The following is a 19,608-nucleotide window of genomic DNA, read 5'->3' as shown; positions in this document are numbered from 1 at the left end:
CTCGCTTTAGCAGTCACAGATGAGCAGCTTTGTTTGTTTCAGCCTTTCTACTGTTGCTACAGGAGGGATCAAAATATTTAGTGCGGCTCAGCTGTGATATCAAACACACTGACATCCTGGCATCAAGCTGTTTCCTGATCCTCCAACAAGTATCACGGCCCACTGATGCCACCTGGTGGCGGAATGTCCTAAACTGCTGTGATCACAACATGCAGTCAGAGCTAAAAGTATGAAAAGTGAGTTAAAAACTCCACCATTTAAAATTAACTACATAAAAAAATGTATTTGTTCAAGTTATTTTAGTGCCAATATGGTGTTAGTGAAAGAGATAAATGATTGAATAACTTTATTTGACATTAGAGGAGGGCCAACATTGGGGTGCATCATCTTAGGAGAGTTTTGGTAAGCTAGCTAGCTCACGCATCTGCGCCGGTGATAACAAAAAAACAATAACAGACAAATATGTTCACGCTACTACTTTGTTTTTCTACTACTTTACTAAGAATGTTACGAATTGTGGTATAAAACTAAAGACAATACGAAATAAAAATCTTCAAAATAGGATAACTTACTGAATTGGGTTCCTCTGGTTGTCCCTGTTGGGGTGCCCTGAACCGTGACGCAGTACGTGCGCAGATTTACGTTGGTCACATGACCATACGTTTACGGTCCGCAAATGGTCAAAACCAAAGCAGACTTAGAGTGAATATTAAAAATCCACTTCAGGAAAGATTTTTGATTGATAAATGAAAGTTTTATTTATTAAGTTATCTATTTATTTAAAACCAGACTCTTGGAGTTCTTGTACTAAAGGACACCTGTTGGCCTCTTATGTGGCTACCCACCTAAACCGCCAGTATGGAGGAGTCAGGGGGTCTGGGGACTCGGTGCCCCCAGAGGGACCAAAAGCTTTGAATACTACACCCATAAACTGAGAAAGCAGCTCCCCTTACAGCTGTCTGAGTGCCCTTAAAATTAGACCCACATACTTATAGACAGTTGTACTGTAGGCTCCAGCAGGCAGAGACAACTGCAACAGACATGGACACAGCTTTGAGCTCCAAGCAGTACTTTGGTGAGGAAGTAGTTCAGTTTTTTTAATGAAATGTGCTGGTGAGTGCTATCATTATTAGTGACTCTTCTATTTTTTATTCCTTACCAGGAAGCTGTACAGGATGCAGAAAAGCAGTGTGTGGTGAAGACAGACCATGCAGGGCTATGGGGCATTTATTCCACAGCATTTGTTTCACATGCAGTGTTTGCAGTGAGTCCTCTTGATGCCCGCTGAAAATTTTGGGTTGTGTGTTTCATAAGGAAGGACAGATTTAATGTGAAAAGTTAAAAACAAAACTGAAATAATGAACAAGATTTTATTAATTTCATTTAATTTAGAGACACACTGCTTTAGTAGGCCCAGATTACAATAAATGCAGTTTTGATCAAAGGATCCCCTGTTTAATCCTCAGCTCCAACAGTTTGCATGGTAGTGTCTCTTCACAAAAAATGGCCTTCAGTTTGCTTTTGAATGCATAGACAAGATCAGGTGCTTTGTTATTTGTAAATTACAACAATATCTTGAGTTCAAACAGTGTGGCAAGTCAGACAACATGACATATGAAAACTTTTTATGGCATAAATCAAAACAGAGTTTGAAAGGAGTAGCTAAGATCAAAGGTGTCACTAAACAAGGACCCTGCTAAGTATGAAAATATAGATCAGTCTGAACCTGGACCTGTCACAGGATGACTGACTTATGACTACCTCAGGCTGTAGCTTCCATTCACAGTGTTGCACTTAAGTGCGTGTTGGGGCATGTTACATCTGCTGCTCCACTGTCAGTGGTGCAATCACAATGACCTAAATTTATATGTAGGTGTGTTCAGGTTGAGGCTTTCAGCATTCATGTGCAGTGTGCATATGAGAGGACAGTGCTCTGTCTTACCACCTGGTGGCACCATGAGCTATGTGGTGCTCAGGTGCCAGTAATATGTAAAGCAAGGTTAGGTTCTCCATGGCTGACATAAAATACAACACTTTCTTATTCCTTGTTTCATGTTTAGATAAAAATCTCAGCGGCAAGCCATTTTTTACAATATCAGGAAGAATCTACTGTGAGGACGATTTTTTGGTAATATCCTGCTTTTGCATTTCTCTTAAAAATCAGCGAAATGTATAATTTCAAGTAGCCTTTTACAGGAAGCAACCAACCACTTAATGGGTATTTTCAATTTTAACACAGTACTCTGGAGTTCATCCATCCCAGGAGGTGTGTCACAGCTGTGGGAATTTCATCACAGACATAGTAAGTGTGCATTTATGTGCTGAGTATGACCAATTATGAGACGTGTCCTATAGTACTATTGGTGGATGAGTTGATACAAGTTATATCACAATGTAGTTACACATGTAAGTTCCTTTTTTGAATTGTTACTTTGAAGATTAATACGTGCTAACTGGGCTAATCCAGAATAATGCATCATAACAAATGTGGTTTTAAAACAAGAAAATTCAAAATTGAGCTCACTGTGACTCTATTTATTGTGTCTAGACAAGGTTTTCACACCAAGTAAAAATGAAAAATGAGCTCATATATTTTGACCCAGGTGTTGCAGGCTCATGGGAAGTCCTACCACCCACCCTGCTTCCGCTGTGTGGTCTGCAGACAGAACTTGGAGGGTCAGCCCTTCTCTGTGGACACAGAGAGCAGAGTTTACTGTGTCAGCGACTACCACAAGTGAGTCACACATGTACCAACAACCACAGCAAAAAATAGACCAAGTCCTGGATTTCACACTGCAGACAAAAGATGACACCATAGCTTGCCAGACGATCTGCATGTGAGAGACGAGGCACACCCAGACTGACTGTACTGTACTGTTGGCTTTTAGGGTCACAGCTCCAGTGTGTGCAGCCTGCAGAGAGCCCATACTGCCAACTGAGGTGAGGCCAATTATCGTATGAACTGGCGTGATTGATGCTGCATGACTCCAAAACTTATACCTTTATATAACAGTTTCACTTATTCTCTGTTCGTTTACTTTTGCAGGGATCTACAGAATGCATTCGAGTCGTATCAAGTAACAGAAGTTATCACGTAGAGTGCTACAGTGGTGAAGTGAACCTCATCTAAAGAGCAACTTGATTTACATATCTCTGTGTTTTTCCTGAATATATTTCTAAAAAGAATGCTAGATGTTTCCATTGATGAGTTGTAGGCCTTTTTTTTAACCCTTTTTTCAGACATACAGTAAATCTCTATAATACAACTACAATTTCGTTCACGATTTTTTATTTGTTTTGTGATTAAACTTTTAAACAAATGCTCATGCCAGATTTACTCTCAGTTACTTAGACACCCTTCAGTGGCCACTCATCTATGAAATAAGATTTTAAACTGTAAATTAATGCTGACCAGTAGGGCACACTTTGGTATCACAATAACTTACAGCAAGAGACAGGGAAATAATGACAATGCTCACCCAAAGCTAAAATAGAATAGAACTGCATGACATCTCTGGTGAAAAAAGTAGGCTATAAAGTATGGACTACAGAAAATGTATACATACATAAATATATATGTGCTCTAACTATGGATGCATAGCCAAGTTATTGTTCAAAGAAATTGCACCCAGATGCTTAAAGTCATACAGTATCATGATGAGATGGAGATAAAAACTGCACAAAGCCCATGAAACTATAAAAATAATTCTATAGTACAGCAGCGACATCTTGTGTCAATATTGAGTACTATCAGGATTCCCACCCGGAAGAGAGCGTTTTTACGAGGTTACTAAATGAAGATAAACGCTGATTGAAATGGCGTCAGTCACTGTACGAGGCTGGACGGTGTGCACGGTGTCTCTGATCAATTTTGCGTTTGTTTTCATATCTGGTGCAGACTTTGTTCGGTTCATTTCATTTCGAGCTATTTACCACAACATCACCGGGGATACGACACTGTGCCAAGGTAAGGTTTCACACGCTGACTGCTTCTGGCAGGCAACAAGAAGAGTTAGCTAACTTTGGTGGGGAAGTTTTAACTAAAAATAAACTTGTAGCAAGTGATTTGGCTGTTGTTAAGATACTCTAGAAGTTGCTGGACGATGTAAAGTGTCATGTAAAATGAATGACATATAGATATAACGACATTAATATCCTGGTCGTTCTAGTGTGTTATGAATATTGTCACAATTGCTCTGATAGAGATGAGTCGGTATGTAGGATTGAATACAGGACTTGTAAAATATTAATTAAACAGTAGAACTGTTGTCATATTTACTATCTATTACACCTTTTGGCCTGTAGGGGTCATCGCCCGGCTAGCTCAGTCGGTAGAGCATGAGACTCTTAATCTCAGGGTCGTGGGTTCGAGCCCCACGTTGGGCGGCCAATGTTTTTCTCTTGTTGAGAAGTGAATGACTGTATGACCATCATCATCTCAGTTGGTGTGAAACAACCCTCGACTTGACAAACACAGCTGTCCTTTATGCGTGTGTTAGAAACCTTACAATGAGCCAAGTCACAATGCTTAGATACTACAAACAATTCAAAAATAACATTTAACACAAAATGCATTTGTTTCCTCTGATAAATTAAAGACAATGACAGCTTAAATAATGGGTTTGTATAAGTGCAAAGAGGCTCCATAGTAGCCAAATACAACCATGCAAATAGGTTATGAAGCATGTACTGTTGAATGTAGCATGTTTAACGCCTGATTACTTGCAAACAGTATGTGTTCTCTTATAGTGGGTCAGTAGGCCACTGCTGGTAACTTGGTATTCACAGGAAGAGTAAATTCATAATGAATAAAAAAAGTTTTTGAGCTTGTTGGGTTTTTGTTCTATGGCAATAATGTAACTTGACTGTTCTCCAACATATACAACTGTGGAATAAGCTGAATAAAGCATAACATGATACATCATTTGTCATCACATTTAAGACTCCATCCCATGGTCTGTGGCCCTGCAGGACAGCTCTGTCCTCAGGTCTCTTGTTGTGGATTTTGGCCTGCTGATTCTCTTCACCACACAGCACAGTCTGCTGGCCTGGTCTCCTGTAAAACAGGTCCTGCAGTCAGTTTTTGGGGTCCTTAACAGGACGGCTTACTGCTTTACAACTGCGCTGGCCCTTCAGGTACGCCAACACAGACTCTCCAAGTATCTAAAATTTTAAGTTATATAGATTAAATGCCACTCTTACTGTTACTGTTTTCGCTTGTGTCAGGTTTTGATGCGATACTGGCAGCCTGTGACTGGCGCCCCCTGCCTGTGGTCAGTTCGTCATGCACCTTGGAGTGTCTGGTTCCCTCTGCTCTGCTTTACTCTGCACTTCCTCTGCTGGACTATCATCTGCAGTATCCTCATGATCTTTGATTATCCAGAGCTGCTGGGCATCAAGCAGGTAAATCTGCCAGTCATACTCGATGTGGTGAATCTGCTAAACTTAGAAGCCAATTATTATGAAAGCTAATTCTGTTGTTCACATCTTCCCTTCAAGTAATTAGCTTTAACTCGAACTTATGATAATAAAAAGATCACAATAAGTGCAAGAGGCATTGTGTAATATGTGGCAGTGGTTAAGACCTACAAACTGTTATATAAATAGACTGGTGATTGGTGCTGCTTCTCTCTGTTCTCTCAGGTTTACTACGAGTGTCTCGGTTTAGGGGATCCCGTGTGCCACAAGCCGCCCCGTGCCCAGCGCCTCTTGTCTCACCTCCGCCACCCGGTGTGTTTGGAGCTGGGTGTCGTGCTGTGGCTCCTGCCATGTTTGTCCCTGGACAGGCTCCTGTTGGCAGGGACTCTGTCAACCTACCTGGCCCTGGCTCACTCCCTGGACAAACAGGATTTAGCATATCTCTGTGCTGAGTACAACAGCAAGATGCAGCACTTAAACGAGCCACAGCAGGGCAGCTCTGATGCAACAGACCAGGATACCAGCAACCACAAGGAAAAGTGAAGTGAAAGTGATTTTCCTGCTGTGAGAAGAAGGCTACTGCTGTCTTACTATTAACTAGAAATATGTTCTTAACACTGTCGATAAGCCGGGTTATTATCTACTGCGCTGAATGAGAACAAACAAATGTGCTGAAGTCATTTCTCTGTTTTGGGCAAATGGCCACAGGCAGCTCAACACTGTACTTTTAAAACTTGAATTTGGATTTGTTTAAGGTTTTAATAATAATATTGACGCCATCTGGCTTTTATTAAAGTGGTTTTAATAAAATCAGTTTCAAAATAACACCATTATCATCTATTTTTGAGGGACATCTTTTTATTCGCATTAAATCAGGGAATCACAAAGTATACTGATATATTATGCAAAAAATGCCACAAAACCTTTTAAATATGTCTTAAAATATATCTTTTAAACTTTTTTATTAAAATGTCCAGAGTATATTTTTATAAGCTGTTACATTCTATTTTAAGCTGCATTTATCATGTATTTTTCTGTACACTACTTTAAAGCTCCTCTAAGGGACTTTTTGTAAGTAATTTCGGTGTCCCTGTAGACAAAATGGTACATCAAATCTTTGTCTGGTGTTGCCCTAAATGTTTAAGCGATGGTTTTTGATGGTTTGATGTATCACTTATCAAGTTACGTGCCATGGAAGAGAACACTGTGTAGGTGGCCTGCAGTTTAGCACCTCTCCTGACACCTACCCCTGCAGTGGTTTAAGAGGTTAGAAGTAACATGTATAGTCATGTATCTTTATGCTGATGATCTTGTTTGCTTTTGTAGGTATCCATTTGAAAACCAGTTAGAGCGTCTTACAGTAGTTTTAAAATTAAATTACCTCTCATGTGTGTGCTTTTTAACTGCAAAAACTTTCTCCAGGAACTAGGGAACTTTTTGGCAACTGTGCATTTTTACAGCATGAGTGATATTATCTTTAGACTAATCTTGGAGTAACTTCTAGTATGCAGACTTCCCTCTCTTTTCATCTGCTGTCTGGATGTGTGCACCACCTCCATCCTTGGCAGTTTAAAGGTTTGATTGGAATGTTAAATTATGCTTATCAGTTAAGTATTTAATGATAATTTAAAGCCATTTTTGAGAAATGCATCTGTTTGCAGGTCTTCAGTTAACAAGGTCACACTTTTAACGGAAACAATGGTTGATCTGTGCTGTGGATGGAAAAATTGTGATTACTTAGAAAAGTTTTTCTGACGTCAAGAATGTGTATCTGAAATGTCTTATTCTCTGTGTGTAAACCACTAATGACATGACAGTTCTTATTTAGTTCCTTTTGGAGTTCATCTTACTTGATAATCCAAGTAACATAAGTCAGAATATTTTCCTTTGTGCGAGTCTTGACTTTTAAGTACTGTAATCATTTTGTTTATAGCATGTATGAGAATGCCCATGTCTAGATTGCTGCCACACTGAAATACAAGAATATTTTCCAGTAATTTCAAGACTGTGTCATGCGTTTCTGGGAAGTCCTTTTTTTTACTTCAAGTGTTTCCAGAGGGGTGGCCTTGATTGACAGCTCTTTAATTAGGATTGGCAGTTTGGCTTGTCAGAGACTTATTGTTAGCCTCATAGCATGCTGGTCTAAGTCATATTTCAGGGGTTTCAGAAAGAAGAGAAAGCACATTTTTGAGTATTTAGGAATGTATTATTTTCATTGTGCATATTATTATATTTGAATAACATTTATACCTTTATTGTTGTTTATTTTATTCACATTTCAACGACTTACGCAATTATACTATGAGGCTAACTATGGATAGTATAATGTGTGGATGTTGCCTCTGTGATGTCACCCATATTGGAAATGCTGAGGCAAGAGCTTTTCAGACACAAGCTGTGTTTTGAACCAGGATGTAGATATGTTTTTGATGCTGTAAAAGTCTGTTTTTTTTTTTTTTTTTTTTTTTTCGTGGCTTGGTTAGTATGTTGTTTTCGTTTTTTTTTTTTTTGCAGCCAGCCTCAAGTGAACACTCGTGCCCTTAGAGGCTAATGGTTTGTCACAGTTAGCTCTTTTAGCGGAGATAAAAACAATCTGCATGCAGAATAGCTTTTAAATCTTTAAACTGTCATTTTGGACACACGTTTCTAGAGCCCATTGAAAAAACGAGACTAAATTTTGCCATTTGTGAATCCTAAATGGTATCAAATCAAATGAAATCAAATTTTATTTATAGAGCACTTTTCATACAAAAAAGTAGCACAAAGTGCTTTACATGTCTTAATTGATATTGATTCTTTCTTTCTTTCTTTCTTTCTTTATTAAGATCCCCATTAGCACTAGCAAAAGCATTGGCTATTCTTCATCATCAACACTTAAACTTATTGATTAATAAGTCTGACTGTCAGTAGTCAAAAAGAAAGGTAAATGAATGCTGGTCTTACTCAATGTATTTTCTGTAAGTCAGTAGCTTGGCAGGGCCACCCCAGCCAACACGGCCTAGACACGCCCCTGCTTCTTCAGCCCCTAACAAGCATAGTTTGCTAGTTTTTAAGGCACACCAAGCTAGCAAAAGCGATGAAGTACGAGACTCCTGCTTTTTAATCTTTTTTTTTTTTTTTTAAATGAAGGTTTTATAACAGGAGGGCAAGGGAAGTGTTTCTATGTTTAAAGGCATAATCTTATCACGCCAGATGAAGGAGGTTGAACAGGTAGCCTCCAGCTCTGACATCATCGCACGTTTCTCCACCTCCACCTCTTTCTAATTAGCAGCGGGACGGAGGGATGAGACGAGGGAGGGGGCTGGAGGGGGGTGGGGTGGTGGTGGTGGTGCCCGGGCAGACGGCTGTGTGCTTTAGACGCCTTTTCTTAGGCTCGACAATATGGTGTGTGCCACTAAACTCTCCTGACGGAATTTAATGTAATTATCGGATTACAGTGCTGCCGCTCTGAGGCTGGAAATATTTACTACTATCCCGACGACCGAGGTGTTTTCCATCTCTGCTGCTGCTCTCTCAGGCAGTGCTGACTGGATAGCAAAGGGGTTTGAAGTCAGCTTGTCTTGACAAGGTAGATTAATCTGTTAGCTTGTTGCGAAATAGGTTTTTTTCGCCGAGGATTGGGGAGCATTACGCACAGCCAAAGACGCACAAAGTGGAGATGACAACAGTGACGTCGAGGCGAATAGTGGGATCTTGTTAAAAGCTTGGCTTTAGGTGAGTTTAATTTCACAATTAAAAATGTTTAGCTGTGATAAAGAGAGATATTCACAATGTAATGCAAACTTATTTGATAGAGTTTGTGATGTTTGTGTAAGGGAGACCGCCAGGTAAAAGCTACAAGTTAGTGTCCTCAACACCCAACCTGATTTATATCCTAACTTAAGCTATGAAGTATTTTCAAAACAATTTTAAAAAATGCAGTTATAAACGCAGAGTTAATGTGTTTTCACTGTAATATGTCTTTTTAGTTGAATTGTTTTCAAGAGAGAACTAATGCATCTTAAATTTCCTCATTTGCAGACGATTCTCAGGGGCTCTACAGACCGTCTTGTCCGAAATCTATTTCTGTTATGTCTGTCTCCTCTCTGCCGGAATGGAAGCAACTCCTGCTGGAGAAAAAGAGGAGAGAGGAGGAGGAGCGCGAGAGGAGGGAGAAAGAGGAGGAGGCGAAGTTTGCCAGCATGCCTGCCTGGAAGCGGGGGATCATCCAGAGGAGGAAGGCGAAGCAGGACAGTTCTGGTGACAAGGAAAAGGACAGAGACGCCTGTCTGCTGCAGGTGGAGCCCAGGTCTCCCACTGAATTTCTGAGTGACACAGACAGCTTCATAACAGTCAATTTTGGGAGTGAGCTATCACTGAGTCCAGATCCTACACAGTGGCTGGATGCAGACATCAAAACTCTGAGTCAGGTGTCTGTAGAGACTATAGTTCCTCTCCATGAAAACCCCTTCATTCGCACTCAGAGCGCAAAGAGGAAGGGGAGGGATTCAGAAGCCGTGGTGGACCCAGACGTCAAGGAGAAGGAGAAAGAGAAAACAAGCCCCAAGAGTCAAGAAGGAGAGTCAGGTAGAGGAAGAGATATAGAGCTAAAAATAGAGAGATTCAGAGATTTAAGTGAGGGACGGGAGAGAGACAGGAGCCGGGACAGGAGTCAGGGAAGAGAGCAGGAGAAGACCAGAGAAGCATGGGAGAAAGATAAAAGTCAGTGGAAAGAGTCGGGGAAAGATCAAACTAAGGAACAAGAATCACTCAAAGCTCGAAAAGAGGAAACAGAAGCAGATGTGCCATGTCTTCGAACCATCCGAGCTGACAACATCATCATCATTGAGCAGGAGAGGAAAGGCTTAGAGGAGAGGAGGGGCAGATGGAGGGAGGCAGAGAGTGAAAGACCTGAGGAGGACCACCAGGGCAAGAGAGGGATGAAGATGAACCTGAGGGAGATCCTGTCAGGAGGAGGATGTGTCACTGAGATCCGAGCATCTGAGGTTCTCATCATAAAGCCTACAGCGGGCCCTGAAGAGAGGAGTCCAGGAGGAGGAGGAGGAGGAGGAGGGGGGAAGAGTTCAGGCAGAGAGGACGGGGAGATGAAGGGTGGTGTGGATGCAAGACGGGAGAGCATGTGCCGGGAGTTCAGAACAGACATGTCCTGGCTACGAGAAAAAGAGAAAGAGAGACCGTGGGGGCAGGCTGCTGTGATCAAAGATGACAGGAAAGACTGTGCAGATGAGAACGTGTTTGTTGAAAGAGGAGGAAGGGTCAGCCAGCTGCTGAGTAAATTCGGAGAGCATCCGAAGCCGCCGTCTCGATCTAAAAGCTCAGATAATTTCCTCCGGCCTGGGAGAAGAAAACTGTCAGACGAAGACGACCAGCAGTCTGAGGAGAGGAAGGCAGGCGGACGTGACAGTTTGTTGAAAGGTGTGCCGAAACGCTCCTTTAGCTTTTCTGATCGTGTTATTTCTGCTAAGGAGAACGGTTTGGATGAGGACGGGCATTACTATGAGAGGAAAACCCGTGATAGGATACATTCAGACAAGAGCATGCCAGCGTGGGTCGACTTAACCGGGAAAGAGATCAAACTGGGATATGCACGATTTTCAGATAAAGACAAGCGTAAAAAAGACAAGGACAGGCATTTTAAGAATAAAGAGGAAAAGGGACCCTCACAGAAGAACTCAGAAGGCCACTTAAAGCACAGGAGTGAGGCCAAGAAAGTGGAGCTCTTTGACTCGAGAGCTGCAGAAAAGGACGGTGATGCAGATGGAGATCAAGGGTTCACCGTGGCTTCTGTCAAAAACACAGAGGGGATCTCGTTTGCTAGGAGAGTACCAATCAGGCAGGATGGGAAAGCAAGAGCTGACAGAGACACGAAGCAACTCACAGGTCAAAAAAGTTCAGACAGAGGGCCGAGTCTTGAAAAAGATCCAGAAACGGAAAGACAAACTGAGAAGGTGTCAGAATATCCGAGAGACGAGGGATGTGAAAGCACGATCCAAACTGAAAGTGAGCAAAAAAGTCATGCAGAGCTCCCGGGTCCAGGTCACGCTCAGTACAGACATGAATCAGCTTTTAAAGAGTGCTCGAGTCTGCTCTGTGCTGTTTCAGACAAGGCGAGAGACGTCCAGACAGGGATGGAGTGGAGCGGATCACAAGCATCTTATCTTTCCCACAATGTTCTGTCCAAACAAACAGAGGAGCTGATCAGCAAGATAGAAAAGATAGGAGACACGACTGTTTATCACAGCGAGAAAGGAGAAAGGGCTTCCAAACAGGAGGGGCAAACATTCAGTGATAATGAATCCGAGGGTTCAGTCCCCAGATCTGCTAAAAGGATTCCACCCATGGCGATCTCTCCAGGTCCCCTTGAGATTCAGATCCCCAGGAGTGTGTTTTATGTTGCTCAAGAGATGGAGGAGAAAAAGAAGAATGAGGGTCAAGGTGATGAGGAGGCAGGTAGAGGAGTTGAGAGGAGGGACAGCTGGAGGATCGGGAAACCCCTCAGCCGCATCGAGTCCCTGCGAGAAAAAATCAGACAAAGAGAGCTGGAGGCGCTGAGACAGAAAGCAGCAGACGATGGAGGTGGAGGTGAAGACACGGAGACGACTGCAGGGGACAGTATCGACATCGAGAAAGAGAGGGAAGCTGCAGCTTGTGTGCGGAAGAGGCCTGTCGAAGCAGAGAAGGGACAGGAAAATGCAGCGGCGCAGACATCCATGACGGCATCTGACGTCAAACAGGAAGCCGGTGTGTTGAAAACCAGCCCTCAACTTCCTGTTTCTGTCCCACACTCACAAGCTGTCAGAGGAGAGGAAGTCACAAGCGGGTATGCCACTGCTTCCACTGGAGGTATCTCCGACAACCTCAAGGCAGCTGAAGATGAGGACGAACCCTTAAAACATGTTGAGGAACAGCTGAGGCACCACAGGAGCGAACCGGAGAGCAAAGAAAGAGAGAGGAAAGACGAGGAGAAGGAGCTCTCTGAAGGGAAAGAAGAGGATTACACATCACCTCTGGATTCTGGACTCTCATCTTTGTCACCTCATCCAAACTCTCTCACAGCCATGAGCCGGATCTACAACCTGGAAGCAGTCGGATCAAGGTCAGCCTTGTGCCTAAGGGAGAGGACTGTAGAGATCTCTCCAGTGCACCTCGTGAAAGTAAAGCCGCTCATGTCAAACGCACAGCAATCAGACAGCAAAGAGTTACCTGGTGACGACAGCTGTGGGGTTCAGACAATCCAACAACAGATAGAGCAGTTTCAGCTGAAAGAACAGGAAGCGCTGAAGTCTTCCACGACAGCGAATAATCCTCCAAAAGGGCAGCAAAGCTCAAGAGGCGTGTTGAAACACCTGCTAAAAGACAATGCAAAGACCCAGGAGAAAGAACAGGATACATCAGTGTCGCCTCAGCGGGCTTGTTCTCCAACATCTCGGCTCAAACCATCCAGCCAAACCATAACCATCAACTCGTCACTTCCCAGGAGCCAATCCCCGGACAACACCCTCAAACCCTCTAACTGCACCTCGACTCTGGCCTCCTCCCCATCGTCTACCCTGTCTCCTGGTGTCTCTCCGGTAACCACCCCGTCTCCAACGCTCTTCTCCATCAGGAGTGCCTCAGGTGGCCAAGTGAAGAGAGGTGCTACCATCACAATATCTCCAAGAAAACCTGCCCAGGTGACAGGGTCCACGGCTGGGCCCACCACCACTACCACCACCACAGCCGGGTCCACTGCCACAACAGCTGAGCCAGGGAAAAAGAAGTTCCCCACGGTGGAGGAGATCGAGGTGATTGGTGGATATCAGAATCTGGATAAGTCGTGTCTGGTCAAGATCAGAGGAACCCCAAAAAGGGTGAGTGGGAATTGTGATTTTATCTCCCTTTGACTGAAGCTATCTTAGGAAATCACCAAACTTTGGCTCCAATGTTTAAATAGTGACAAACTGAAAGATCCTTGTTTCAAAACGGCGCTTAGCAAGTGACTGTCCCCCCTGTTTGTGGGCCGGAGTGCATCACCTCAGTCAGCTGCCCTGTGGCCTCTCGTTGTCATGCAGATTCCCCTTTCACTGGGAGAACATCCCCTTTGATTGAGAAGTGCGATCACAGAGACCGACCTAAGCTGGTTAAAGCCTTATTAAGCACGACATCTTGATTCTTAACCATAATATCCTGGCGTTATCTGCTTTGCCACTTGCTTGTGTGGGTGAATTCTCTGTTGACTTTTAGCTTAAAGTGACGATGCCACCTCACAGATTTTAACCAAAGCTGTGATAACAACAGAAGAAGAGCATACATTTGAATGTTTAAGGTTTTCTACTGGCCTATAACACTACAGGAGAGTGAAACCAACTGCTTCAAATTAATGTGCCTGAAAGGTCGTTGTTGTAATGAAACGTGGTCCGCAGACTGAAAGAGTTCAGCTGAGACAGAAAAGTAGAAGTAGGACCACAGAGGCAGTGCAGGTTTCTCTTTTTTTGTGCGTCGTCTGTCTACCCACCATCACGCACTTGTCTATGTGAAGGCATGCTGAACCACCCTGATACTTACAGTAATCAGTTTGAACGCCAACAACTCAAACTTCTGGGGAAGTCAAAGTTCAAAGTAGGACTTTCTATTTCCTCTTTTCTCAGCTTTGCCTGAATCCAGTTCTTGTTAGAGAAAGAGTGAGTGAAACGAGGTGTTATGTAATAAAGGAAAAACCTGATGGATGGACAGATTGTCCTGCGTGGTGCCATCCATTAAATATATTTTTGCGTTTCGTGCACCTGTTATTAAACTTTTTCCATGCAGCAATTGTTAACCTGCTGGTTATTCCCCCTGTTGCAGACTTCCTCCTTGTTCCCTCACACCATTCTGCTGTTTTTTGTCGAGTCAGCCCTCCGGTCCTCTCAGACAGATCTCTCTTTGTATCATCTCGGCTTTTTCCTAGCGGGGGCTTGGTTGTGAGACCCGAGGCTTGGCAAACAGTTTCTGACCACGCTGACCCTCTGCAGCATGACTGAGCGCTACTGACAGCAGGCTGCCAGCTCTCAGCCTGACGTGGGTAAAATGGAAAAGGAGAGGAGACGGAGCGCTGCAGAAAGGCGCCACAATAACTCAATGCCGGTTTAAAGTGCCAACAAAGAGCAAGAGCGGCGAAGGGCGGAAAGCTGACAGTTTGACAGTCATACTGAGGGGATGAAAGCTTGTTATTTGTTCTGACAGAGCGGCGCATGTTTGTGCTCACTTCCTTGTTTCAGGCTTTTTTTACTTCCTCCAAATGAGAGACACAGATCGACACAAGGAAGTGACGCTGTTTCCATTTTTAAATGACCAAAGAAGCCTTGAACTTTATTTTTTTGTTCAGGGCAACTTCGTTTATTGTCGCCAGCTCTGGTCTTGTTCTGTGTGACAGCTCTAGTTCTGAATCAACCCACTGCTGTGACTTCTAATGAGATAAACAAACATTTATCTACAAGCGCAGTCCTCTTTTAGCAGCAGCGAGTGATTCTCTGACCACCTGTCGCTTTCTCGGTGATGCCCTTCAGACTGTCTGACGTCAGGCTTCCTTCCCTCCCCCATCTGACCCACACCATCTTGTCACAGAGGGGGGTGACCTTGTTGCTCCTCATCTTCATCCTCTTTTGCCTCTCCTGTTTCCATCTTGAGCCATCACTTTATCAAACCCATCTTCTCCTGGATGTAATTTGGCTCTAATACATACATTTTGTCATATTTGCGTATTTAAAATTGAAAAAATCTCTCTGAATCTACCAGTTTGAATTTTTTATCTGCATTCAAAAACAGGCCTTCGCAAAAATTCTCTTGAACTATGATAGTTTAGTTTGAGATGTGCAAAAATAGTGAACAAAATTTGGAAATTTCTGCCTCTTTCTACCAGTTTGAATTTTTTATCTGCATTCAAAAACAGGCCTTCGCAAAAATTCTCTTGAACTATGATGTTAGTTTAGTTTGAGATGTGCAAAAATAGTGAACAAAATTTGGAAATTTCTGCCTCTTTCAATGCTGTACTCTCCTTAAGTTTCTGCCTCTGCCGTCCCGCTGCGTTAGCTCTGGTTAATCGGGTTCAGGGAGGGAGGATTAGCCTCCTGTGCCTCACCATGATTTATCCAGCTTCTCTAATGCAGAGCTATTATTTACTCTCTGTAGACAGACACTGTTAGGGTGAAGCAGCAGTAACCAGTAGAGAGTCTGCAATGTGGCGTTGGTTTCAGTGCCAACAAAATTGTGTCTTCACCTCTTAGAGCGCTAACTACGGTAGAAGTCAAGGCCTCAGAGTCGTGTTGCTGTTATTACAAGACACACAGGAACTATTCGAGGCTGACTGATCAGTGTGTCCCCAGTCTGGTCTGTTTACACCAAACTGTCTTCAGGGTAAACACTCTTCATCCAAATATCAGGGAGTCCAGGATGAGATGATCTAAACACTGCAAACCCTTTTCTTGTCTTCTACACGCAAACAAAAAACCTGCCTCATCTGCTCTATGTGGTGTTGGTTCATAATTTGATGGCATTCATTCCCTGAATAATCAAAAGTTGGTGCATTAAGTGTTCGGTAAGTACATCACAGAGAGAAAGAGAGAGTAATTCTGCTGTGTTAAGCCTCACGCTGTCAGTTAACATTACACTGACAGATTACAAACATCTCACTGAGTCTGAGTCTCGCTTTAGAGCCTCAAAGCTGTGTTTACATCTGAGTGTGTAAGCACACATCAGAGAAAAACCCTAAATCATAGTAATCTTTTTATCCTTTTATCCTTACCTGTGTAAACCAGGGGGTTTAAAACTGCTTGTGAGCTAGATTTCCTTGGTTTTCATATTTTCTGAATCTGATTCACAACACTCAAAAAATCTGAATTTGATTATGTCGCAAGGATTGACGCTGATTTAGTCTAATGCAGTAACATCGTGGTGATAGGCCACACGCTTGGACACACACAGCCACTTGAGAGAACTGATTTTGTCACCATGTAAGGCGAACATTACAGGTAACTGGCCACACACTCATCCTGCAAACCTTTTTATTTCTTCCTTCATGGGCCCCTGACAGCATCTGGGCCCCTGGTTTAGCTGCACTGGTTGGTCTCGTGTTTTTCTGATAATCAACCTCCATTTTTTACCCTTAGATTTATTTTTCAACCAGTAGATGACAGCAGAGACACATCACGAATCGTTTGATTTTTCTTAACAGAAACTTACTTAAAGTTCTTCCAGGTGGGGATTTGAAGTCATTGGACATAACTCATCTATAAGGCATTTTGTTTGTGTCTTTGTCTTTAGGGAAAGGTATGTTTCGACGAGGATCAACTGGAACAGCTGTGCGAGTACCCATCGGAAACTTTCATGCTGGCGAGCACCCCCTTCCCTCATGACCTGTGGAGGACGGAGAGGCCGCAGGGTGAGGAGGCGCAGGATGAGGAAGCAGAAGTGGAGGTGTCAAAAAGCACAAGGAGTGTGGGGATTTCAACAGGACGGGGTCTAAGAGTTGGTCAGTTTTACCTCTTACTCAGAAAACGTAAAATGTAGCCAGACATTTTGCTTTTAATAATATCCCTCCTCTAGACTTGCCTGTAGATGGTAGTTTTCTATTTCTTTATTATTATCATTTGTTGTAGTTGTTGCAGTAGTTTTTTGCACAATGATCCTGAACCATCCAACGAACTGGGCTAATTCAGTTCTAAAAACAGTCCCTATCAACAGCAGTGCATTTTTTTAATTGAAGAGAATTTTCCCCAAATAACTATGTGGTCATGATACCCTATGATAATAGATTTATAAAAGTAATAAACTGGTGGAATTGGGGATTAGGGAGGGAGTTGAGTTTAGTAAGAATGCAAAGCTAGCCTAAAGCCTTAGTCACTGACGAAAACTTTCTGAAGTTTTCTTACTTTCTCTGCAGTGACCTTCAAATTCGTTGCTGGTATCTCTGGGATATATATAGTGAAACAGTATGAAGCTAAAGAGGGGTTAAAAATTATATCTGAGCTAGCTAGCTAACTTTTTGACTGATACCTAGCAAAATGTCAGCAAGCCAGCTGCAAGCTAATTAGCATGAATGATTTCCCCAATAAGGACCATTAAACTTGAAAATACATTTGATGGCTACTTTAGCTGTATCTGCTAACAGCTAGCTAGCATCAGCACTCAACCACTCCCTAACTAACTATGGTAGCTAACTATGGTACAAGCTAGCTAGCAACACTTTTAGAAAGGATTGGTTAAATGTGATAAGTAACAAATGAGCTATCATATATGTACTTTTTACTACATTATACGGTCCAGTGTCTCTTTGGGTTTTCACAAACATTCATCTTTGTGATTACTTACACTGATTATTAGGTGGTTAGGTTTCCTTTTTTTACCCATTCGCAAACCAGGAACAGCTAACAGCTTTTGCATGATGCCCAACATACATGTAAAATGTTTAAGATTTATAATAAGTTGATTTTGTCTGCAAGTTCAGTGTAATGAAACTGTAAAACATCCTCAACATAAAAGTTACAAATGTAGTGACTGAAAATGTAGACTGGCTCAAACTGGTGCTTATAAAGAGCCAATGGAATATTGTTCATGCATGTATGGCCTTCATAATGTCATAAACAATAACTCAGAAATGTAGATATGTCACCTCAAAGTATTAAAATATAAAGTTATACTAATATAAATATTTATCTCCATCTCTCTGTCTTCCAGATGAATCTTGCCCTCGGTAGAAGCCAGTCACATCGCCAAATTGTCCATGTGATGAGTTCACCATCATTTTGTCTAACAAAATTACATGATGTTTATTATGTTTTGTTTTTATTGTTGAATGAGTTAAGCTGAGTGTTTATGATATTTGTGATTTTTTTGTTTTAGATAGCTTCAGAATGAATGAGAAATGTAAAGTTTGGTTTATGCAGTTAAAAGTAAGAGACATGATTGTGCTAACTGGGTGATATATCATGTAGTAATATTTTCAGGGAAAGTGAAGGACAAATGTGAATGTATTAGAATGGTACACAATAAAAGACCCTCAGGTGTGCCCTGTTGGGCAATTAAGGATCACTTGTCTATGCAATATGATAAGTTCATTTTTAGAGATAATATTGGAAATTGAATAGTTTATATTGTGTCAGTCATTTTCTAAATTTAAGTAAGCACTGCCTCAGCACTGAAGAGTGATGTTTGTATCATCTGATTTCATGTGCCTGCTCGATCTGCCCAAACAGATGATATGAAGATCAATTTTTAAGACTAGAAATGTGTCTTTCTTTTTCTTTCTTTTCTTTCTTTCTTTCTTTCTTTCTTTCTTTCTTTCTTTCTTTCTTTCTTTCTTTCTTTCTTTCTTTCTTTCTTTTCTGGTGGACTGAAGCCTTTTGGAATAAACCTCTCAGCGAGTGTTGTGTGAAATGTTGCAGACACAGGGGTGGTGCAATGTGTGCAGGATGACTGTGTGTTTTGTAGGGTTTAATTGAGCCTTACTGTTCACAATGACAACTCTGGTAACAGTTCAGTTCACTTTAATGGATGGCAATGAAAGCAATATTGTGTTATTTTCGTTTGTGGGAAGAGCTGAGTCTTTGAGAAAAAGCTGACTAAAGAACAAAAATTATCAGACAAACTTTATCATATCACAGCAGTTCTCTAATTCTTGGTTGTATTAACTTTATGATACAAAACATACACCGAATATTTCTTACAAATGAATGTTTTGATTGGTAAAAGATAATGAAAATTATTTTTTCTATTATGTTTAAGAAGCTGGCTTCACAGAGAAAAGAATCTAATAAACATTTCTGAAAACACATTGGTCTTTTCTTTGTTTTTCCAAATAAAAAGGTATGTTCTTTTTCAGTTTTATCTGAAGATTTTTTTTTTTTTTTTTTTTTTTTCATTTTTTTTTAATTTTTTTTTTTTTTTTTTTTTTTTTGGGGGGGATACTATTTTTTTTAAAGACTTAGACTAATATATTATTACAATAAAGCTGTTTTCTTCTTATTTTTATATGCAAATTTTGAGACACAGCAAAGCACTGTATGTTAACAGGTACAACATAAGCCAATTTTTATTCTATATATAAAGCTTTATTTTGAATATTTATAAATACATACCGGTTCATTACTGATTTGTTTTTTTGGCTCATTAAGGTTTTTATTATTATTATTATTATTATTATTATTATTATTATTATTATTATTATTATTATTATTA

At 41.5% G+C, this 19,608-nt stretch overlaps 3 protein-coding genes and 1 non-coding gene across 4 annotated transcripts; all 4 read left to right on the top strand.

Annotated features, from left to right (window-relative positions):
- Positions 1-758: 758 nt before the first annotated feature.
- On the top strand, positions 759-3,154 carry limd1b (LIM domains containing 1b). Its single transcript, XM_074687634.1, has 7 exons — positions 759-1,075; positions 1,163-1,264; positions 2,061-2,128; positions 2,240-2,302; positions 2,604-2,734; positions 2,889-2,940; positions 3,047-3,154. The coding sequence occupies exons 1-7, from the start codon at positions 1,042-1,044 to the stop codon at positions 3,128-3,130; spliced, it is 534 nt and encodes a 177-aa protein (XP_074543735.1). The 5' UTR covers positions 759-1,041; the 3' UTR covers positions 3,131-3,154.
- A 593-nt stretch (positions 3,155-3,747) lies between these two features.
- On the top strand, positions 3,748-7,381 carry nrm (nurim). The gene is made up of 4 exons (XM_074687079.1): positions 3,748-3,967; positions 4,943-5,136; positions 5,227-5,403; positions 5,644-7,381. Exons 1-4 carry the CDS (start codon positions 3,817-3,819, stop codon positions 5,959-5,961), a joined length of 840 nt encoding a protein of 279 aa, XP_074543180.1. The 5' UTR covers positions 3,748-3,816; the 3' UTR covers positions 5,962-7,381.
- On the top strand, positions 4,314-4,386 carry trnak-cuu (transfer RNA lysine (anticodon CUU)). Its single transcript has one exon. It is a non-coding gene; the product is annotated as a tRNA-Lys (tRNA).
- Positions 7,382-8,903: 1,522 nt separating the features above from the next.
- ppp1r18 (protein phosphatase 1, regulatory subunit 18) lies at positions 8,904-19,157 on the top strand. The gene is made up of 5 exons (XM_074687276.1): positions 8,904-9,132; positions 9,439-10,199; positions 10,326-13,268; positions 16,696-16,903; positions 18,109-19,157. The coding sequence occupies exons 2-5, from the start codon at positions 9,489-9,491 to the stop codon at positions 18,126-18,128; spliced, it is 3,882 nt and encodes a 1,293-aa protein (XP_074543377.1). The 5' UTR covers positions 8,904-9,132; positions 9,439-9,488; the 3' UTR covers positions 18,129-19,157.
- Positions 19,158-19,608: the final 451 nt, after the last annotated feature.

Source organism: Halichoeres trimaculatus, unplaced genomic scaffold (genome assembly GCF_033239565.1).
Source record: "Halichoeres trimaculatus isolate MK-OKI-2021-1 unplaced genomic scaffold, fHalTri1.1 fHalTri1_scaffold_14, whole genome shotgun sequence".
Lineage (NCBI taxonomy): Eukaryota > Metazoa > Chordata > Actinopteri > Labriformes > Labridae > Halichoeres > Halichoeres trimaculatus.
The sequence above is the reverse complement of the archived record's forward strand: the minus strand, read 5'-3'. Positions and strand labels throughout refer to the sequence as shown.